At 45.4% G+C, this 22,811-nt stretch overlaps 1 protein-coding gene across 16 annotated transcripts in view; it reads right to left on the bottom strand.

The window, feature by feature from the left end:
- Positions 1–22,811, bottom strand: part of PTK2 (protein tyrosine kinase 2) — a 262,540-nt gene that overhangs the window by 47,008 nt on the left and 192,721 nt on the right. For all 16 annotated transcript variants that reach the window (XM_041769011.1, XM_041769012.1, XM_041769013.1 and 13 more), the window contains 6 exons: positions 16,812–16,896; positions 15,534–15,634; positions 13,768–13,883; positions 12,760–12,860; positions 9,486–9,575; positions 6,558–6,762 (listed from right to left, as the gene is read on the bottom strand). In XM_041769011.1, coding sequence (XP_041624945.1) covers positions 6,558–6,762; positions 9,486–9,575; positions 12,760–12,860; positions 13,768–13,883; positions 15,534–15,634; positions 16,812–16,896 — 698 coding nt within the window. The remainder of the gene's footprint in view (positions 1–6,557; positions 6,763–9,485; positions 9,576–12,759; positions 12,861–13,767; positions 13,884–15,533; positions 15,635–16,811; positions 16,897–22,811) is intronic.

The following is a 22,811-nucleotide window of genomic DNA, read 5'->3' as shown; positions in this document are numbered from 1 at the left end:
TGTGGGGAGCCTGCTTCTCCTTCTGCCTGTGTCTCTGCCTCTCTGTCTCTCTCATGAATAAATAAATAAATCTTTTAAAAAAAAGTTTCTAAAAGCTTTATTTAAGTAATCTCTACACCCAGTGAACATGACCCCAATATCAAGAATTGCACGCTCTTCTGACTGCTCCAGCCAGGCACCCTCAGATGCTGTGAATGTTTTTAATAGGTATATAGGACTAAATGAGAAACTGATTACTCTTCTAGATATTATCTAGACCCAACAGGCTAGCAAGTGGATGGAAAATACTGGCATGATGACTAAGAAGGAATTCAGACACCACCTTTGAATGGAATTTTGGAAGCAAATACAAATCACTTAATAAAATACACAGAGAAGCAGCACAAATAACTCATATCATCAATCAAACCTAGGACTTTTAATTCAGAGTCCATATATTAGGATAAATGAAGAATAAGAAAGGATTAAAAAGATTTGTATAAAGTGCTGTTCACAAATTAGAAAATTAAAATCCATGTTTCCAGGGATCCCTGGGTGGCTCGGTGGTTTGGCTCCTGCCTTCAGCCTGGGGTGTGATCCTGGAGTCCTAGGATCGAGTACCACATCGGGCTCCCTGCATGGGGCCTGCTTCTCCCTCTGCCTGTGTCTCTGCCTCTCTCTCTCTGTGTCTCTCATGAATAAATAAATGAAATCTTTAAAAAGAAAATCCATGTTTCTATAATGTGTCTATAAAATGCCTTTGTATTTTGGTATCTGGATAATGATAGCTAATACTTTTGAATTCAAATAACCAGATTTTTCTTTAACAGTAACTGATAATTTTTCTGTACCCTAAGACTGCCAGGTCCCTTCCAGGTCTTCAGGAAAAGCTTCGTTGTAACTACTACTAACGGTGTGTGAGCCGTTTGAGCCTCCCCTCGCCCAAGCTACAATACATGCAACTGGAAGCATTCCATATCATTTCACATAACCCTGAAAACCAGACTGTGTGACGCTGCTCTTACAGGGAGGTGAAGTCACTTGCCCAAGGTCACACAGCCTTTTCAAATTTCTTTTTAAACTGTAACCTTCATGACACAACACACATAACTCTGAACAGCAGATTAAATTCCTCCCAACTCAAGTGCTGTCTGTGCCTGTACTTTCACAGGTTACCCGCCCCACCCCCCACTTCCTCTAAAGGTGCTGATGGCCTCATAGACCAACTGAAACACAGCGTGTGTCCTGAGGAGCTCTGAAACTTCACCGGAGTATGATGTTGAGATGTAGTGTGAAAAATGTGTAATTAAATCTGTGACTGCAGCCGCTCCAAGCTACTTCCAAACCAAGCATCTCTCAAAGGCCAGCTTTGCTTGATAAAGTTAAAAAGCAAACATGACAATATTAACTCAAAATGACAAACAAACAACCCCTTGCCCCCAAGGCCCATGCTGCAGTCCCCAGCCTGAACACGCTGTTTTGATACTCAAAACAAACCTAAGAAAGCCAGCTTCAGGAATTCCTTGTAATGCTGTTTTTTCTCCTTCTTCCCCCCCCCCTTTTTTTTTAAAAAAGATTTTATTTATTTATTCATGATAGACATGGGGGGGGATGGGCAGAGGGAGAGGGAGAAGCAGGCTCCATGCCAGGAGCCTGACGTGGGACCCGATCCCAGGACTCCAGGATCACGCCTTGTGCCAAAGGCAGGCACTGAACCGCTGAGCCACCCAGGGATCTCCCTCTCTTCCCTTCTTAACTAAGCATTAACAATGTGCTCCTCAGTCCCAATCACAAGAAGGAGCACAGGACATCTAGCTGTGTCTCAAGTCAAGGCCCAGAGTGTGCCCTGGACTCTGGTGGGCTCACTGCAAGTTCCAGCTGTGGGACCTCAGATGAGCCTAACCTCAGAGTGTCAGTTTCCTCCTTTATGAACGGACGGTGGGGATACCACCTTCATCTCCAAGGACTGTGAGACTAAGGCGAAACGACATGGGAAAGTTCATGGCCCAAGGCCCGGCAACAGAAGGTACGTAGTAAGTCCTGGTTCTCAACGTTACACCTAGTAAAGCCATCTACAGAGGGCAGAGAGACCGGCTGTCAAGGAAGACGGGATCGGCTTGACAGGTCTTCCTGAGAGCACAGCAGCAGAGACCAACTCACACAGAGTGCCTTCCAAAGTGATATTTCTGAGTTTGGCATTCTTTAGAACAGAATTTCTTTAGAACAGAAACATTCAGGGAACTGTGATATTCTTCATCACTTATATTCTTTTACCTAACCTTCATATGTGAAAACAGTGAGCTTAGAACAAGGACTAATTTCTAAAGGTTTAAAAACCACTATGGTTAGAACAGCTGGAGCTCTTGTTCACTGCTGGGAGCAGTACTGGTATATACACTCTGGAAAACCTAGGGCCTACTGATGCATGCCTGTTGACTCCTGGATCCAAACCCAACTTCAATTCTTGTACCTATGTTCACCAAAAAGACACAGCAGTGGCCTTGACAGCTCCAAGTTGGAAAGAGTCTAAATTTCTACCAGGAGGATGAATGAACTATGGGATATTCACAAACGGAACAGCATAGAGCAAGGAGAAAGAGGTGTGATTATCTGATACCACAGATGATCTCAAACTAAATGCTGAACCACATAAACCGTGAACAAAGAGTGATACCCATTTACGTAAAGTTCAAAAGCAGACAAAACCAATGTATGGTTACCAGTTACCCTCAGAGGGTGAACAGTCATTGTAAAGGGGCATCTGATGTGTTTCAGGAACGGTGGCAGTGTTGTTTTCTGATGCTGGATGCTGCTTACATGGGTGTTCCCAATTTGTGACAGTCCAATGAGTTGTTTACTTTCTGGCATATTTATATTTTGACATCTTTGTAGGTCAATACAAAGTTTAAAAAATTAAAAAAATATGGTATAAAACTTTAAGGTGGTAAACTTTATTGTTTATTTCCCTTATTAGTCTAAAAAGGATTTAAGAAATCACACATTAACTTGTTTCCCTAGACTGAGATGAAACAGACAACCTTACTTTATGGTGGCACAAACACCCTGGAGAAGCTCCAAAAGGGCAAATACTAAAGCTGTTGATTGTGGTTTCCTTGGCACAGAATCCACCAAAGAATTGACTGAATTAACCAGGGTTCAATGATTTATTTCATTCAAAAACTACTTGTGGCACCCTTACAACCTGTCAGTCATATAGGATGAGCAGCCCACAGTGTTTACACTTGCTACCAGACCACCCGCAAGCTGACCTCCTTGTCCTTCTCTGTGGAATCACATCTGTGAACAAGAAAGTGGGATTTAAGGAGAACAGGTGCTTGGAGTCATGGAGCTCCCCCGACGGAAGTCTGACCTGAGTACTGTCTGATGCTGCTGGACAAGATGCATCCCCAGAGCCACTTCTTTCAACTTAGAGTAACACACACACATACATGGGATCCCACAGTGATCTGAGACCATTCAAATTATTTTCTTTTAAGGCAGACATGGAGAGAAGGATCTGGGAAACGTTAGTAACTGAGCTGGGGTAGACTATCTGCAATTTATTCCTTTGTTAAGCAATCTCCGATATAGTAAAAATTTTGTAAAACTCAATAGAAAAATCTGTTTAATCGTTAAGACCCACTGTTACATATAAATGTCTGAGTAAACTATCATAAAGTTATATTTTATTGGCCCCTTTGGCAGCCATATTATACATACTCAAAATGCAAAGTCAAACACCACTTCGGATTAAAACACAAAACAAATTAATGGCCAAGAGCTGTGCTAACTGTGCACAAGAGATCCATAAATCATAGTCTAGACACATTATACATTCATGTATGTGTATGTGTATGAAATCATATTTAGTTCTAAAAATTCACCTAGATAGTTTTTGGAACTACTTTACCTAATGAAATAGTCCTTCAATTAACACTGACATGAGGTTTCCCGTGCTAAGCCATAACTCGAGCGGCTGTGTGACCCCACTGTGCACAGGTCCCTGGCCTGTGGGTGCACGCAGCACCGAGGCGAGTATGACGATCCCTGCCCTCAAGGAGCCTCAGTCTAGTAGGGCTGAGACATACTAGACTGTGAGCTCCTCGAGGGCAGGAAAGGTGCTGTAGTCCTCTTGCCTCAGAGACCGGCCCCAGGCTCAGCTCTAGTGGTGCTCACAGTGTTTGTGGACCGGGCTGAACGCAGGTGCAGCCACCTGGGGCAGTGCAGGCTGAGCACAAGAAGAACAAACTGCTCTGGAGACTCTGAGGGCGGAGGCTCGCAGGCTGTGGAGCCGGGAGGAGTGGGCATGGGAGAGAAGCCAAGAAAGATGGACGGGGCTTCCCCAGAAGGATAAGGAAGCATTCCAGGCCCAGGGCATTAGCACGGCCACAGTGTGAGAAAGGGGTGGGAACACACCATTAGGCCACGATGGAAGGGATCTCCAGTCTACTCTGGAAGCCTCTACCTAACATGGGAGTCACAGGGACCCCCCCCAACTGAGGGCTGTTGGAGCAAAGGAGCCGCTCATCCACAGCGATGTTTCTGAAGATCAACTAAGGGGCTACACCAGATTGATGGTCACAAGACAGGGTGGTGAGGAATTCCTGCCCACTCCCCAATGGAGAGGAACACGGAGGCACTTCTGGAGCCTACTGCAGGCGAGGGACAGGCTGCCCGGGAGGCCAAGCAGCAGACTTGCTTTAGGATGAATGCGATGCCCAGTAGCAACGCAAATGCGGTTCTGGGCCTTGTGAGGAGAGGCAGGATGGAAGCTGACAGAAGCGGAAGATGGCCCAGGAAGCACACTGAGAGAAAGGAGGGTGGCCGGGGTGGACGGACTGGTCAATACTCATAGTGGCAGCAAAGGAGCAGCAGGTCAGGGGGAAAGAGTAGGTGTTGGGGAGGCAGGCGGATGGAAATGGTGTCGGGCGGGGGGATTTCAGGGATAGAATCTGTCAAATTCTGGAGAAAGATCAAGGAAGAACAAAAAAATGTATGAGCAAAACATGAAATAAAGGACGTTCAAAATCCAGCTCTAGTAAGTGAGAGCATGTCTCATTAATTGTATGAGAATCAAGAAACTGGCGTTTAGCTTGAAGAAAGCTGTCTAGAAATACCTGAAGGGCTGTCACGCAGAAGGCAGAGCTGGGCTATCCGATGGGGCCTGAGAGGACGGGGCCAGGCTGGCAGGTGTGCAGCATGGGACCCAAAGAAGACCCCCTTCCACAGTGTGCTGTTCACCATGTGGTGAGTAATGCTGACCTGTCTCCTCCACTGGGCTGAAAACTCTGGGGGGCAGGGTTGTATTTTGTTCACTGTTGAACCTACAGAACCTAATTTGGAACAAAGTAGGTGCTTAGCCAATAATCCCCTGCCGGATGAATCTTGTATCCCTCTCCCTAGCAGCCTCATTCGTCTGTGAAACATGCACTTGCCAGGAGTCTTGTCTAGTAAGCTGAGTTGCCTGGAGATGAGACTGGGCAACAGGCCATGTAGACAGGCTTTAAGCTCTGGGGGACAAGGATGGGCCCGAGGAGCCACCAGGGTCTTCTGGGCCCTGATATTTGGTAATTTTCTATGAAAAAAGATGAAAATACACCAAATTTTAAAAATCCCACATAAAATCAGGGAAGTATGAAGACAGGTGATTCAGCACACATTAAACTATGGTGTTGGTTACAATAAAGCTCCCTATGAATATGTATCACATTCAAATACCTTATTTATCACAGTATTAAGTCTCAACCTAGACTTCAATTCAACAACAATTTACTGAGCATGTATTAGATGCCTGCACCGGGGCCACGGAAGTAAGACACCGTGATGCCCATCAAGAGCTCAGGGCCTGGCGGTGACCCAGACACGCACACAAGAAATTCTCCCGGCCAGGTGGCACAGTCAACTCTGTGCAGACACTGTGCGGGGCTTAGCTGACAGGCCCTCCCTCTGCGGGACCAGGAGCTACCAGAGGTTTGGGTCTGGCAGTGCCTGGCACAGAGCAGGAGCCATAAAATGGTAAGGTGGATGTTTGGATGATGACAAACACAAGAAAAAGTGCCAAAGAGTGGCTGTTTGGGGGCAGGGCTGACAAGGGAAGTCCCCTGAAGGAGATAACATCTGAGCTGGATTCTGAAGACCAAATGGGCGGTTAGTGGGTGGCATAGCTGAGGGACGGCATCTCCGGGCAAGCGAACAGCACGTGAGAGTGGGTGGGCCAGGCCAGGAGAAGTGTAAGCAGTTAGGAGCGCGCTGGAGATGGAGGAGGAGTGGGAGATGGAACTGGAGGGGCAACTAGGGACTCCATTCTTATGGGTCCTGTAAGCCATGCTAAGTCAGTCAGAAGTTAGGGGAGGAGAGATGTGATCATAACTTGAAGTTTACAAGACTTTAAGATAGAATCTCCTGAGGATTCTAGCAAGCTGTAAATAAATGCAAACCAATTAATAAGTAATTATGTCTGCTGGAGAATAGGTCAGCCTTAGCCGTCCTGATAGAATGGCCTGGAAACACTATGACTGCATGGGAGGAGAAGCCGCGTGAGCCTGCCCCAGCCCGGCCCTCGCTCCCCCCACTCCTACCTGAGCTGAGCTTTGAGCTCAGTGAACCGGGGCCGCCTGCTGGGGTCATAAGCCCAGCATTTCGTCATAAGGCTGTAGAGGGTAGGAGGGCAATTTGGAGGCATTGGTAATCTCTCCCCATTCTCAATTCGACCGATCACATCATTGTTCTTCACTCCTTGAAAAGGCTTCACACCATGCATCAGTATCTCCCACATACATACACCTGCGAAGTGGGAATGAAAACAAAGCCGTGAGCTTGCTGGCAAGAGGACGATGCCCAGCTGGCAGGAGGAACTTCAGAGCTGGCAAGAGAGGACCAGTGGTATGATTTTGGGCACGTCAGCTAAATAAAGCAGCATTCAATAAACTCTGTTATAAATAAGAACAGCGATATTAATGTACTGTGATTCAAATAATGAAATATTAAGTTATTATCCAAAAAACTCCCAAGTTTTTCTAGGAGGATTACTTCTCTAAAAATTCTGTATTAGAAAGCGGCCCACCAGGTACAGTGATCCTTCATGGTTTAACGAACCAGTTCAAAACAGGCTGAATGAATTTTACCCTGCCCCCCTCAACCGCAGCCCAGCCTGCTGAGGATCACGGCAGTGGACCTGAGGCCTAACAAAATGCTACAATTTAAGCCTTACAGTTTTAGAATACACAGGCTCCTTGAACAAGGCAGCCCGCGCGTGGCTAGGGTGCACACTGACACCATCACCTGGCTCATGCACGAGTTGGTCACAGGGTCCCTATCCCCATGGGCAAGCTCTGGACTCCCTGGGCTGCAGCGGCCCTGCCCACACACCCCCTCACGCACACTCTACCCTCAGATGCGTTCTCGGTGTCCTCTGAACAACACCCGAGAGCCCACTGAAACAGTAAACAAGCAAACGGAGCCTAAGGCAGAGAATGACGACAACACGCTCTGGCCGGGAAACCAGGAGCGTGGGCTGGTGGGGACAGCAGGTGGCTTTGCACGTCTCCGGGGCTGCTCTGGAGGCCCTGCCAAACCCGAACACGCCGCACACTGCTAGCCTCTGCACTTGGTGCCCCTTTCATCTTCTCTGCGAACGCTCCTTGTTCTGTGTAAGCGCCGCCTGCTGCCCCCCCCCCCCCAGCGAACCCTGTGGGGCCTCTGCTACCCGCACACCGAGTCACAGCACTTACAGGGGGCGTGCCTCCAAGGCAGCGGGGCACGGCATCCTACCAACGTGAGTGACATTTTGATGTTTTCCAAATTCTACTCATTTCAAAGTGAAGAGTGGATGACAGAAATAATGCCTTACTTCTGCATTTCTCACCAGAAATTCTGACAACATTATCAGAAACAACAACACCGGGTGTCATTTCTTGAGACCTTAATATGCTTCTGGCACCCCTCTTTGAAATTTATATACGTCATCCTTAATCCCTATACCTTACATTTCTTTAAATACTGTATTTTATCAAATCTAAGATGCCACTTATTATGAAATACACTATTATTTTTATGTGACCAAAAATGGGGGAAAATATTGCCAACTAAGTTATGGCACCGTCCTTTGTTACTGCTTAGAATAATTTTACTTTTACTGAAGAGCGCTTCCAAACCCACTCAGATGAGCAAGATGAACAAAACAAAGTCCACACGAGTGTAGACAAGGAAACCACGGAAGACACGCCCCCCAACTAACACCGACCTAAGATGCCACTGATTTACAACACACTCCAGTTCTAGAGAAGCTAATATGTGAAGAAACAGGCATCTGAGAACCTTTGAAAACTGAAATTTCCTTGGCAGGGTAAGGAACTTGCTCTCTGGGTCACATGGCTGATAAGCGAGGTCCTGGGACGTGAAGCCATGTCTGTCGGACCTTGGAGCCCTTTCTAAAGTGTGTCACACTATTTCCTGCCACTATTTCCTGCTCTGGTGAAAAGCTCCTTCCTTCACCTGTTATCATTTAGGGCACTAGATAAAACCAACAGCAAATAAACAGAAGAAAAAAAAATAAGAACACACACTTGATATATGAAGGTCTTTTTAATGATAGGGGAAGAAGGTACATAATCCCATCAGGGCATCTCCTCTGAAGTAGATGAAAATCTAGCAGAGAAAACACACACGCAAGACTGTTCATAAGATCAATGTGTGAGTGTGATAACAGAGAGAGAAAGTGCAGGAACACAGAGAGAAGGGAGGGTACGTCTGGAGGACACACAGGCTACATAAGGCTTCATGGAAGAGGAGACATTTCAGGTGACCTCGAAGGTCAGACAGCATTTCACCTAAACAAGAGGGTGTTAGGACAACATGTTCCAGGTGGAAGGACTTACAGCAGAAGGGGGGCAGGGGAGTACCATTTGATCGAGAAGGAAGAGTGGTTTGAAATCTGGATGAAGTAGTTGAAGTGAGCAGTGCAGAACGAGTGAGAGCCCCCCTGTCACAGCAGTGGGAAGGCACCACCAGAACCCCCAGAGTGGCAGGAGGGCGACGGCCTTGGGGCAAGCGGGAAGCCACAGAGGACAGAGGCGGTTGGACTCTAGGACAACGAGGGAAGCACAGCAATAGATACTCTGGGTCTGAGGACCCAGAACAGAACCAGAGGACAGGCCAACCATTTAAGGTCATCCACACAGAAGGAACGAATGAGGTGGCAGAGAGAGAGAGGAGAGACGGAAGGAAGGAGGTAAGACTGCTCCCAGGGAGGGCTGCAGAGATGGCACAGGGAGACAGAGGGGTGGAGAAGGGAGGGTCAGAGAGTGGGACCTCCTCACAGGACCACCCTAGAGCTGGCGCTCTGCAGGCGCCCAGTGGCTGTCGAATGAACCAAGAGGACGTCTGTGAAGGAGTGGTCCAGCGAGGGAAGGCAAATGAGCTTAACACCCTGAAAAGAGCCAACGCTACGTCTGTTGTAGAGTATATGAAATATGCTTTAAAAACACAAAACTTTTCAAAATACTCACCAAACATCCATACATCACTAGCTGAGGTAAAACGTCGAAAATTGATGGACTCTGGAGCCATCCACTTAATAGGCAATTTTCCTTTGGAAGCTAGAAGATTAATTTTAGAAAGTGAATTTTCCTTGTTATCTGCTCAAGGATCTAACAGTTACAGCTAGCTGAGATTTTTATTTTTTTATTTATTTTTTTTTTTTAGCTGAGATTTTTAGTATCAAAATAAAAAGCTTCAAGTATCTGACTCCTTGGACTTTCTGTTTATTTGGAAGAACTACTTTTTGTTTCCTTGGTGTGGTGAGGTTGTCTGGAGAGACCTGGTTAGACTGTGGCAGGGAAATAAAACACTGAAGCCCTCCTCTGTGCGGAGAGGCGGGGGACCAGGGAGTGAGAGTGGGCCCCTTTAGCTGGTGCTCTTAGTCTGCAGCTTGGTGATGTGGAGCTCTGCAGTCTCCCCAACAGATCCTGACCCACCGGCTGGAGCCACTGGTGATGACACCCAGTAGGTTCTCGTCTATGGTAGTGAACGTCTTTAAACATCGAACCTCTGTTCCCAGGGGAGATGTGTGCATGCACATACATATCTCACAAAGATCATAATCTTAAACCCTGAAAACAACTAATCGTGGTAGGTTTTTTTTCCTTCTGAAAACGAGGTTCAGACACGTTAGGTGACTTGCCTGAGGCTGCCCCACTGCCAGGCGCCCGAGCTGGGGTTTAAGGCCAGGCCCTGGCCCAGAGCCAGAGGGGCTCACTGTCCTGTGCCACCCCCTCCCGTCTCCATCTTCCCGCTGAGACAGGCTCCAGTTTTCCACTGCTCCCTACATGTGCGTACATGACTACAAAAGCACTGTGAGTATGACTTTGGGAGTTACAAATTTTAAGTGACTAGGTGAAGGCGCAAACACATAATATGTAACGAGGACTGACAACCATATCTTCATGGGTATGTGAAGAGCTGGACATGCGACAGAATGAAAAAGTATACCTCCTAGGTGAGCCTAAATCGTCCTTCTCTTGAAGGACACACACCTTCCTTCTGTGCCATAAAGGAAACAACTCATCACCCACTGAACATTCCTTCAATTGCTGGGTTACAAGACGAATAGCCCAGAATACCTTTCCTCAAGGAATTCTAATTCTAATAGGTAGACATGTCTACTTGAATATGGAACGGGGTGTGACACAGACACTGAGTAAATGCCAGGTGCCCTGGGAGCAGAGGAAGCCCACGGCTGAGCGGTGTGGCAGAGAAGGCGGCAGGGGTGTGGGGGAGTGGGAGTCCACAGGGGCGGGAGCCCTGGTTCGAGGAGGTGCCTGTGCTCTGCCAACCCTGTCGAGGATCTGGACTTCCTTCTAGGAGCAACATGTGCCTCTGAGTACCTTAATCAGGAGACAACTTCATCTGAGTCATTTCTTTTCTTCCACTTAACTTCAAGCACTTTCATGACAAATGACGTCATTTCCTCTGTTCAATTCCTTGCAAACAAACTTTTCTACACCTGTGTTCTGAATAAAAGCTCCCTAACCTTCAGGATCTTATGGTTTTCCTGAAGCCTAGTGGAATCTGCACTTACTGATCTGAGATGACAATAAATACATGAATTGATCGACTACTCATTTTAAATGCTGTCAATGCGATATGAAGCCTTGACCAGCATGCTCTTGGGAGGTCAGCTCTTTACTGGGAGGCCAGAACCTGGACCTGTCAGGGCTTGAGCTGGATACGAAATGTATTTTAAAATAGTAGAAAGCTGGCCTGGCCATTTTTAAGTTAAATGACCAAAATGAATGAACCACCTAAGAATTTTCTTTTCACATAACAGAGAATCTCTGTTAAAACTGTCTCAGGTTGTAATGGACAGAAGGCACGGGAAAAGAGAACTGTCATGAGCCATGGTATAAAATGAAGGAAACTCATTTTACATGTAAAATCTGGGCTCATTTTGCCACAATATAAAAATTTTAAAAAACGGAGAAAGAAACTGGCCTTCCTAAAATGGTAGTAGGAATCAGAAAATACAGTAAGAGCATAACGTGGATCTGTAATCCAAGCCTTAGCTGAAATACTTGGAATGTGAACATTTGTTAATAAAAATATTTATTTAAAAAATAAATTATTTCAGTAATAATTTAAAGAACCAAGTCAACTCCAAAATTGGCAAAATATCACACGAGCTGGATTTCAGCTCTAAAACCAACTGATCAAAGTCTCTGGAGTTAGTAGATTGGGGATTTTTCTGTCCGACTGCTTCCACCAAGTCGAGGCACCCAGTCCCTCTTTGTAAGATGTCTAACTATGTCTGCCAGTTGAAGGATGTCTGGGCTGATTTCAATTTTTGGCTACTGGAAATAAGGTTGCAATGAACATTCAAATGCAGGAATGCAGGTTGCAATGAAATTCAAATGCGCATTTTGTGCGACTGTCAGTTTTCATTTCTTTGTGAGAAGTACACAGGAGTGTAACTGCTGGATTGTATGGTACCTGCATATTTAATTTTTAAAGGATCTGAGAAACTCTTTCAGAGTGGCTGTACTGTTTTACATTCTCACAAGCATTTGGCAATCACTATTTAGATTTTAGCCATTTTGACAAGTGTGCAATGGTAACTCATCGCAGTCTGAGTTTACATCTCCCCAGTGGGTAGAGACCCTGACTGCCTCTGCCCAGGCTTCTCTGCCTTTTCAGTGAAGCCCCTCTTCCCATCGTTTGTCCACACTGTATTCCTGGATTCTGTTTTCCCTGCTGAATTCTGAGAGCTCATCCTACACTGTGGATACTAGTCCTTTGTGGAATGGCTCATGGCTGTGGATGGGCACTGTGCATGGCAAATATCCTCCAGGTTTGCACCTTGTGTTTCCACTCTCTTAACAGGGTCTATTGCGAACTCAAAGTTTTCATTTTGATTAGGTCCCATCTATCAAGTGTTTCCTTTTATGGATTGTGTTTTTCATGTCAAGTCAAAGGACCCTTTTTCTAGTCCTAGATCCTAAAGATTTACTCCTATGTTTTTCCTAAAAGTTTTACAAGCTTTATGTTTTATAATTAAGCTTATGATCCACTCTGAGTTAACGTGAGGTGAGTCGAGGTGAGGTCCACTTTTTGTCTCTGGATGTCTGACTGCTCCAGTTCCATGTACTGAAAGGCTGTCTTTCTTCTGCTGAACTTATTTTATGCCTTTGTCGAAAACCAGCTGAGCTTATTAGGACACACCTGTTAAGAAATAAAAATCATTAAAGATTTTGAGTTTATTGCCTCTTTGTTGTTCTGATTCCTTACCTTTGTAGTAAGTACTGTCTTCCATATATCGGGATAATCCAAAGTCTCCTAGTTTTACGCAATCGTTTGAGGACACCAGAACATTCCGAGCAGCAATGTCCCTGATAAGGAAGAATTCGGGAGAATAAATTTTAATACAATGAAAACAAACCCACAAACTCATCTACATTACATAAAGAAATACTGATAGGTACTTTGAAAAATAGCTTATAGGCAATACAAGCATATTTATTACACACTGAAAATAAAGGACACTTTTATGATTTTACTTCAAATATATTCCTTTTGGCAGACATTTACTCATTAATATGATGATTAATATCTTGAATGATGGCAAAGTATATTCTCAAATAATGAATAAAAAGTGAATTATTACTTTTCATACAATTATATTACCAACTGCATTAATGGACAGACAGTGATACATGACTGGGATCTGTAACCCTCCTGCTACTAAGACATCTAATTGCATAAAATCAAAGTCATCATCTAAACCCTTGCAAATGATTTTGCTGATGTAATTTATTACCGTGCTAGGTTAACAAAGTAGTGGGCAAACTGTAAGGGCTTTCACTTGCATTCAAACTAGGGACCCAGATGAGAAACCGAAATTCCATAGAACACCAATAGATGTCACTCATGACCTTCTGGGGTCCAGGGATGTCCCAGGACGGTATCCGCTTTAGGTCCACATGCTCGCTGTTCTAGTGCCGTGAAGAGGCTCTCAACAGTATTTATGGAAGAGAGAACAGGCCTGAAAGCAAACTAATGTTTCAAACTCCATGTGAGGAAACCCCCTAAATTTGAGTACTAACAGGCCATGGTTCCTCCTTGGGCCAGCACAGATGCGGTGTGACTTTCTGGTGCTGCCCCTGTACAGCAGAGTCCAGTGGTACAAAGAATCATGGGGCACAGTGAGAGTCTCACCTCCGGTTCCTCCACTATCACTGCCCATCCCCACAGCCCCTGCCCAGAGGGCAGCTTACCAGCTTTATGACTGGATCTTACCTGTGCACAAATCTTTTGCTCTCCAGATACGCGAGAGCTGTACTAAGCTGATAGGCATACAGGATCAAAGATGCTAGATCCAAACTGTACTTCCTTACTTGCAGAAATGACCTCAGCTTTTGGAACAGTGACCAAGATAAAAAATAATTAGTGACAGAGAACAGAAATCAAACTGCAAATGAGCTACATTCAACAATACTACCCATTTCCCAACACACTTTTATGAGAAGGGCTTCAATTCTCCCCTAAAACAAAGGGGTAGAATGAAACCAGCTCAGAAATCATGGTTAATCATTCTTTATTTGAATCCTATTAAAAAACTGAAATCTTCATGATTATAGACAAATTTCTGAAAAAATACAGAAAGATGCTACCAGGAAATGAATAAAAGTATGAGCTACTGCTAGATAGGAGCTGGGGGGACAAACAGATGGAGTTACCACCCTCACAAGCCTTGCACACAAGCATGGCCAGCAGCTGTGTCCCTCACCTCACTGGACCCCTGGCAGACCTGAGGGTAAGGTTATGAGGAAGAAGGGGAGGCAAGAAGTTCTCCCACCTTCCTCCAGGAAGTTTTGGGTGCAGAAAAGTGTGGGGGATTTACCCCATGGAGCTTTTCAATCCTTATTGCTACTGTCATGATCAATTCAGCTAAATGTTAGCATTGCACAGGAAGGCAGACAGATGAATTTAACTCTAATTCTACAAAATCAATAAATACATAAAAGAGAAAGACTGAGCAAGAGTTTAAGCCAGAAAAATTAGCAAATTCTCCAAAAACAAAAGCAGAAAAATACTGTTAACAAAAAATATACATAAACACTGCTTTTTTTGGAAAGGTAGAGCAGAGGAAGAAGGGGCACCATGGAGGGCTGAAGTTATTTCATCCAGCAAACTAGGTTATCAAAAGCAGAAGACAGCAGTGGGGAGCCAGCAGGCAGGGTCTTTCAGAGGAAGGGAGGCTGAGGCTGTCCTAGAGAGAAGGAAGGACCCAAACTGCTCTGACTCCCGCTAACTGGAACCCTTCGTCTCAGTGAAAAGCAAAACCGTGTTTGGTGCCCTTTAAAAGAGAAGGACTGTATGTCATGTCTCAGGTTAAATTACTGAGTTTTAGTACCAGGAAGTGAAATGCAGACACCAGGAAAAACAACTTGTGTTCATCCCCAAGCAGGCAGGCTACAGAGTGGCCCGGGGAGCAGGTGCCCTGCCGAGGGTCTGATCTGGCGGGCCTGCACTGGGGCCCGAGAATCTGACTTCTAACAAATTTCCAGGTGATGGTGACACACTAAGTAAGGAATTTCTGTGTTCTGGAGAAAGTCCACATGTGTTACTCACATTTTCAAAAGAAACTGTGACTAATATCAGTTGGATAGGAAGACACCATAAGATGATTTCTTGAGCAGAATAAAGAACTGCAGATTTACCTAAATGTAGGTAATGAATCCTCATTAAGAGTGATTCTTCCATCCTCAGAGCCCTTGGCTATCATTTGGCAATAGCACCAGAGAGGAAAGAAGAACCACTTGGTCACTACTGCTGCCGGCCCTGAGTAGGGGCGTTACTTGGGAATTTAATGATGAAGATGTTATATTCTCTGAACCCAAAACACAAGGGTTTCCTTCACATACTCCCCTTTCTTAAACAAAGGACACCCAACACTCAAGGTAGGCTGAACAACTGCCAAGCATGAGACCATCGTTTCATTGTCACTGTGACAAATGGGCTGGCAGTGCACCCAAATGGGCCAGGTCTGGGGGTCAGGATACCTCTCCAAGCGTGCACAGCTCCATGATTATCCAGACGGGGTTCTCCGTGATGACGCCAATCAACTTCACAATGTGAGGGTGGTCAAACTGACGCATTGTTACTAGGGAAAAACAGTTGTCCACAGTCATTCTTTTGATAGGGTATTAGGTAAGGGTGGCTGACGTATGCTGTGTTTCTTGGCTTAGATGCTCTGTAGAAATAAACTAGTTGAGACAGAAGTCATTGCCAGGCTTTATCTCCTTAGGATATAGGATACAGAGATACAGGAACAGCATTAAAGACAGACTTTTTTTGATTAAAGTATAATATGTATTTTGATAAAAGTTATAATATGTTGATAAAGTCAATATGACTTACTCTATGACTTATTAATTTATTGGACTGTTGGGTGCTAAGTGTTTCCTCAAATAGAGGCATTCTTCCGATGTCCATGTGATGAAGGACACCGAGATTCATTCACACAACCAGTGTCTACCAAGTGCCTCTGATGGATTCAGTCCAGTGCTGGGCATAGAGTCTGAGCAGCCCTAGGCCCATGGAGCTAAAAGCCTAGATAGGGGCAATAATAACTTCTAGGCCATGTTTATTTAGTTATAAATACTTAGGAAGGAGAGAACATGGTCTTGTGACATCTCCTGAGATCAAACTACTTTAAGCACACGGTTAGATGAGAAGGGACAAGCCCTATGAAAGCAGCAAGAACATCCTAGCCTGAGGGCAGGTAGAAAGAGCCTGATGTGTACAGACAAACAGGATGAAATCCTGGCTCTCCACAAGTGTGCACTCAGCAGAGGACATCTACCCACCTTTGACCCTCCCAGCAGTGTCATCCCTAGATGTATGAACGGAGAGCCAATGGGCTGGTGCTGCAGCAGGAGTAGGGCATTGGTGGTGGTCCTGGCTCTTCCCCAGTCTGTGAGCTCCATCAAGTGGGACCGTGTCTGTCCTGCTCACCCCCAACCCTAGGGCCTGGTGGCAACCAGGCTGGACTCCTTTCTACATCTGCCCAATTCCAGTGCCAGGATGTCCAACACTACAGGTACCGAAGGATCAGGGACAGTAAATCTGTCTACCTTTACACCCCTAAACATCACAGCTTACCTGGAACATGTGGATATATGCCCCTACAGATATAGGTATTAAATTTGCAAGGCAAGATAGTAACTGTGGTTGTCACATACAAGTCAGAATATTATTTTTCTTACTTCTTCAAAGATACCTTATATTTCACAAATAAAAAGTCAAATGGAGTTCCACAGAAATTTCTAGAAACTTACAGGCTTCTTGAAGGAATTTCTCTCTCACGCTGTCCGAAGTACAGTTTTTACATGTTTTAATTGCAACCGCCAAAGCTGGATTCTCCTGTGTTAGGGAAATTTCAGAATCACACACACATGCAAAAAGAGCTCTGTATGAATCAATGGACACATTCATGACAAGCTGTTTGTATGGCAACTCTGTGGATTCTGGGCCAGACAGAATCAGAACTGAAAATCTCAAGAGAGGAACATGTCAAATACTCTACAAAATCCCCAGAAAAAATGTCCAGACATGTTACAATATAGGTAATTCATTCACTCATTGTTCCACAAGCATTCACTTTCTGCCATGTGCCAGGTGGCCTTTCAGGTGCTCAGGATACACCAGTGAACAAAAAGGCAGTAAAGTTTCCTGTTCTACTCAAGGTTACCTTCCCGCTAAGAACAATGCACACAAGAAACCAGTGAATCCCAGAGTATGTTAGTAGGTAACAGCGCTGTGGACAAGGAAGGAGTGTGCCAAGACGTGCGAGGCAGAGACCAGGACAAAAAAAAACCAACCAACCAAACAAACAAACAAAAAAAAACAAAGGAGGGAGGGAGGGACTGCCGAGAGCTGGCCAGGGGCACAGCCAGGTTCACGGATGCTCCGAGACCCGAGGGGAGGCGTTGTGATGGGATGCAGCTGGGACAAGTGTGGAGTGTTGCAGGCAGGGCAGGGTGGGGTGAGGGGCATCAGATGGCAGGGACCAGTGTGGCACAGGAGAGCAGGAAGGAGAATCAGGGAAAAAAAAAAAAGGAAGGAGAATCAGAGTGAGCTCAGGGTCAGATCCAGCTGGAGGAGATCCTCAGTGGGGCAGGGGCATGAGTGCTGCACCCGGACACCCTGCAGCGCAGGAAGTAGGTGAGAAGAGAAGACACACAGTAGGCTAAGAGGGTGGTAGGCAAGGTCAAGAGAAACCATCAGCTCCTGCCTGCCAAAGAAGATGATGTTTTCTTGAACAAGTTCGAAAGACAGAGCTTGAGACAGACAAGAAACGAGGCCATTCCAAAGCTTAATGGAATACCATACATGATTTTAATTAGCAACTTAAGTGCTCATCTTATCCTTGGCCCTACGTTGTCTCTGCCTGCACCACATATTCTTCACATTGGATGTTTTCGTAAGGTGCAAAAAAGACAAAGAGGACAGGATGGGAGAGAAAGAAGCAGGAGAACACGGCAAATGGACAAGGGTTTAAGAAGCCCTGCCTTAGGTCTCCTGGCCACGGCTGCTGTGTCCCAAACTCCACCCTGCCTCAGGCTCCTGGTCCTCACCAGAGGCTCCCGAGAGGGGACAATATCAGATGAAGGTGCCATCACACAGGTGTGAGAAGCATCCAGCCTCAAGGCCCCAGAAGAAGGCTGTGTCATCTTGATTTCTTTAGTTTTCTCAATAGATTTTATAAATTATCTCACTGGGCCTACAGGTTGTCTGTAAGATAGCCTGACAAGATACAGAAGGCTCCAGGCTACCTATTTCACAGCCAGGTCAGCCAGAGGTGGACAGGTTTAGCTGCTTGCCCAAGGTCACCCTGCTGTTAAGTGGCATGTCCCCTCTTCAACAGAGCTTCACCTCCAGAGTGACTGGGGCAGTGTGTACGTGTGACAAGCAGCAGGGAGTGGCGGTAGCTCGGCATGGAGTGGCTGCTCATCACAAGATCTGGCTCTGAAATGGTGCCCATGCGAGATTCTCTGTGTTGACAAAGCCTAATTTGCCAAGCTCCCTCGGAAGAGTCCTTGCTATTGGGTTCTGAGTCACTATTCCTGGAAGTAGCAGCCTCAGGCAGAAAACAAGACCCAGGAGGACACTGGGAAGACAAGACATTGGTTCCTGTCTTCTCAGCGCTGGAACATCCCAGAGCTGGATCCCCAGGCCAGCTCGATGCAAGGTGACCTCACTGAGTGTCCAGTCCTACTTCTACACCAACTTTCAAATTCTCTCTGTCATCCTCACTTTGCTTTTCAGCTCAGACTCTGATATCCAGCCCACCCATGCCTATTTTGATGAGGATGTAGCAAAGTTATTTTAAACTTGGTAACACCAAAACAGAACTCCTGATATCCCGCTATGATGGATCATCTTATGTGTTAAGTGGATGGGGCCGACAGGGTGCCCAGATATTTGGTCAAGCATATTCTGAGTGTTTCTGGAATGGATTTAATAAGCAAATAGATAGACTGAGTGAAGCAAGTTGCCCTCCTTAATGTGGTGGGCCTCATCTGATCAGCTGAAGGCCTGAGTAGAACAAAAAACTGATCCTCTCCTAAATAAGAGGAAATTCCTCCTGTCCAATTACCTTTGAGCTGGACATTGTTTTGTTTTGTCTTGTTTTTTTTCTACCCCTTGGAGTACAAGTACACTAGCTATGTTGGGTCTTAGGCCTTTAGACTCAGACTGGAAATAAGAAACCATCAGTTCTCCTGGGTCTCCAGCTGGCCATCTGTAGATCTGAGAATTGTCAGCTTCCATGATCACATGAGCCAATTCTTAACAAATCGGTTTTGAAGGCACCCACAGCCTAGGGCTTCTGTTTTCCTGGGGAGCCCTCACATATGCCCACCACCAGACACATTTCCTCCTTAGCCTTCTTCGCCTCACTTAAGACACAGAATTCACAGAGACGCTCAAAGTCAACAACCTAGTGGCCAGTTCTGATTCTTCAATTTCCCTCAGCTCCCATGGATCCAACAATCCAGGAACAAGACCTGTGTTCCCCACCTACAGAGTGTATCTGGAACCTGCTGCCCAGCTCTCGCCACTGCTGTAGGCTCACTCACTGGCTCTGCCACCACCACCACCTCCTGTCCCCAGTAACACACCTGGAGTAAAAGCCCAGCCCTCTGCTGTGGGCCCCCAGGGCCCCTCTTCACCCAAACCTCTCACACTAGCCTCAGTTTCTAGGCTGCAACACCACTTCCTGCAGCTGCCTTTCTTGTTCTGCCTGACTGGACAGCTCCTCCCCCAGAAATCTGTGCTGAGATCCTTGTTCAAACTGTCCTGTCTAAAACAGTGCCCAGCGGCCTGCCCCACAGGCTAGCTCCCTGCTGTTCTGCACAACCCTCACCACAAGCTCCAAGCACAGAATTTTCCTTGAGTCACTTTACATTACCACCGCTTCTCAGGTTATTAGAATGTCATTATTCTACACATTATTAGTATTCATTCCAATATACACATAGCATACACTGTCACTTACATTATTATTTTCACTCACTGAAATAGAAGTTTCAAGACAGTAGGTAACCTTATTGTCTTATTTGCCAAAAAAGTTTGCCTTACAACAGTACCAAATTCCTAGTAGGTGCTCAATACATATTTGTGGTTAATGGATGCTATTAAAATAAAACCTTTCTTTTGAATGCAGATGCCACTTATGAGTCAGCTGTGGCATATCTTAAAAATATCTTAAATTGCATTAATTTTAGATTTCACACTAATTGCACACCATATGATTCTAGAATATTAAAATTTTCAAACAAGAGAAGAAATATAAATAGCAAAATGATTATAACACAAACTTGGGTCCCCTTTCTTTTTTTTTTTTTTTTTAATTTTTATTTATTTATGATAGTCACAGAGAGATAGAGAGAGAGGTAGAGACACAGGCAGAGGGAGAAGCAGGCTCCATGCACCGGGAGCCCAACGTGGGATTCGATCCCGGGTCTCCAGGATCGCGCCCTGGGCCAAAGGCAGGCGCCAAACCGCTGCGCCACCCAGGGATCCCTTGGGTCCCCTTTCTTAAGCTGCAGAACGTGAATGGGAGCACAAATAACTGTCTGCTAAATGTCTGATCTGAGGGCCTTCTTAGAATGGCTAGCCATACGCCACGCCAAGATCTAACTGCTTTGCTTTGAGTTAGTCTTTGTTTTCCTTAACCAGATGGGAAACTCCTTTAGGACCAGGACCATGAATTCTACCTCCATCTAAATATAGGGCCAGCTGGTATACTCCAGAAATGACACAAAATGCCCCCCCCCCTTTTTTAAAGATTTATTTATTTATTCATGAAAGACACAGAGTGAGAGACAGAGGCAGACACATGGGCAGAGGGAGAAGCAGGCTCCATGCAGGGAGCCCGATGTGGGACTCAATCCCAGATCCTGAGATCCCAGGATCACAACCTGAACCACAGACAGGTGCCCAACTGCTGAGCCACCCAGGTGTCCCCCAAATGCCCTTTTTAACAGGAATTCTGAGTAACAACAATAGAAAATTTTGTAAGACCATAAAATCATCATCAACCCTGTGAATTTGTGCTCACATACTGGACATGGTGCTTTATGCAAGACAACGTGAAGAAGTGTAAAGTACTGCTCTCTCGCCTTCAGCCCAGGGCATGATCCTGGAGACCCAGGATCGAGTTCTGCGTCGGGCTCGCTGCATGGAGCCTGCTTCTCCCTCTACCTGTGTCTCTGTCTCTGTCTCTCTCTGTCTCTCATGAATAAATAAAATAAAATCTTAAAAAAAAAAAAAAAAAAGAAAGTACTGCTCTCTAAAAACTGACAGTTTCCAACGGGTGCTGAACCTGATTCCACACGGGCCACACATGAACAGAGCAAGGGGCTCGCCATCAGTCCGAGGATTAGGACCTGTGGCTACTGGCCCCCACATGGGGCAGCAGAAGCCTGGAGAGTGCTGAACTATCAAGGGGCTCATCACAGACACCAGAATGTGGGAGAAGTCAATTCAAAGCAAGCAAGACTGAACCTGAGCAAAGTCATTTCTTTTTTAATTTTTCCTAAAACACCTTTTAAAAGAGGCAAATTCAAACACACCGAGGTAATTGCTCAAGGTATGGCTTTTAAAAACCTTCAAAATACAAGCAATATTTACGGGAGAGAGGTCTTTCAATGTTCAATGAAAGTACCACACTGGTGCCCACTATGTCTCCATAAAAGATATGATTAGGCTCTGAATTATTAACAACTAGGAGGCATTTAAAAGATTTTAAGAAATCCAGAGAAGGGCTATTCTGGGATTAATTTTAAAAGAGATTTGATGGAAGAATGTGCAGGTGATCAACAGATGCTCAAATAGTAAGGAAGAAGCCCCATCACCTCACCAAATGAAGACAACAATGCGTGTGAACGAATGTCTCGACAGACTCTGTGTTCACTGGCTCTTAAAATGAACTTCAGGTCCCCATGCATGGTCTACCCGACTGTATCTCCTCTCCTTTCGTGGTCCTCCCCCTGCACACCTCTGTGGCCACACTGGCCTTCTGTAGACTGCACCCTTCTTGCTTTAGGGCTCTGCTCCTGTGTCACCACCTATCAGAAGGCCTCCTTTGACCACCTCATGGGGAGAGCACCTCAACCTCCTCTTACTCATGCTTTTTCCACAGAGTACTTCTTCCCCACTCGACAGTTGGTATATTTGCCTGTCCCTGTCTCAGAGAAAATTTAAGTTCTGTGAGAGCAGAAATTGTGCCTGTTTTGTTCATTCTTATATCTTAGCCACTTCGTTGTCATGTGGTACATGACTGAGAAATTGTTGCTGAAATAATTACTTGAGTCTCAAAGTAACCAGTGGCAGGTTTCTAGCTGTGATGTGTGTGCTGAGCTGTTGTCTGACTGATTATTAAAAATCCTTGATGAAATGTTACTTGATCTTATAGAACAAAGAACATAACCCGGAAAAAGGACTTAATAGGAGCCCAGAGGAATGAACGGAATCCTTTGCACTATAAAATTAGACACCCACATTAAAAACAAACAGTCATGTACAACATATATCAGGAAGATACTCAACAAAAAAGTGTGAACTCTGGTATTTTTCTTGTGTTTGGGATTCATTCAACAAATATTTAATAAACATTAGACAATGGATATTAAAAAAAATTGTTCTCTTGTATTTTCACAACTAAAATGGATTAGTTATTTTAAAAACACATGAAATAGGGACGCCTGGGTGGCTCAGCTGTTGGGCACCTGCCTTTGGCTCAGGTCGTGATCCAAGGATCTGGGATTGAGTCC

Source organism: Vulpes lagopus, chromosome 9, assembly GCF_018345385.1.
Source record: "Vulpes lagopus strain Blue_001 chromosome 9, ASM1834538v1, whole genome shotgun sequence".
Taxonomy (NCBI): domain Eukaryota; kingdom Metazoa; phylum Chordata; class Mammalia; order Carnivora; family Canidae; genus Vulpes; species Vulpes lagopus.
Note: the sequence above shows the minus strand (reverse complement) of the source record. Positions and strands in the feature narration are given on the sequence as shown.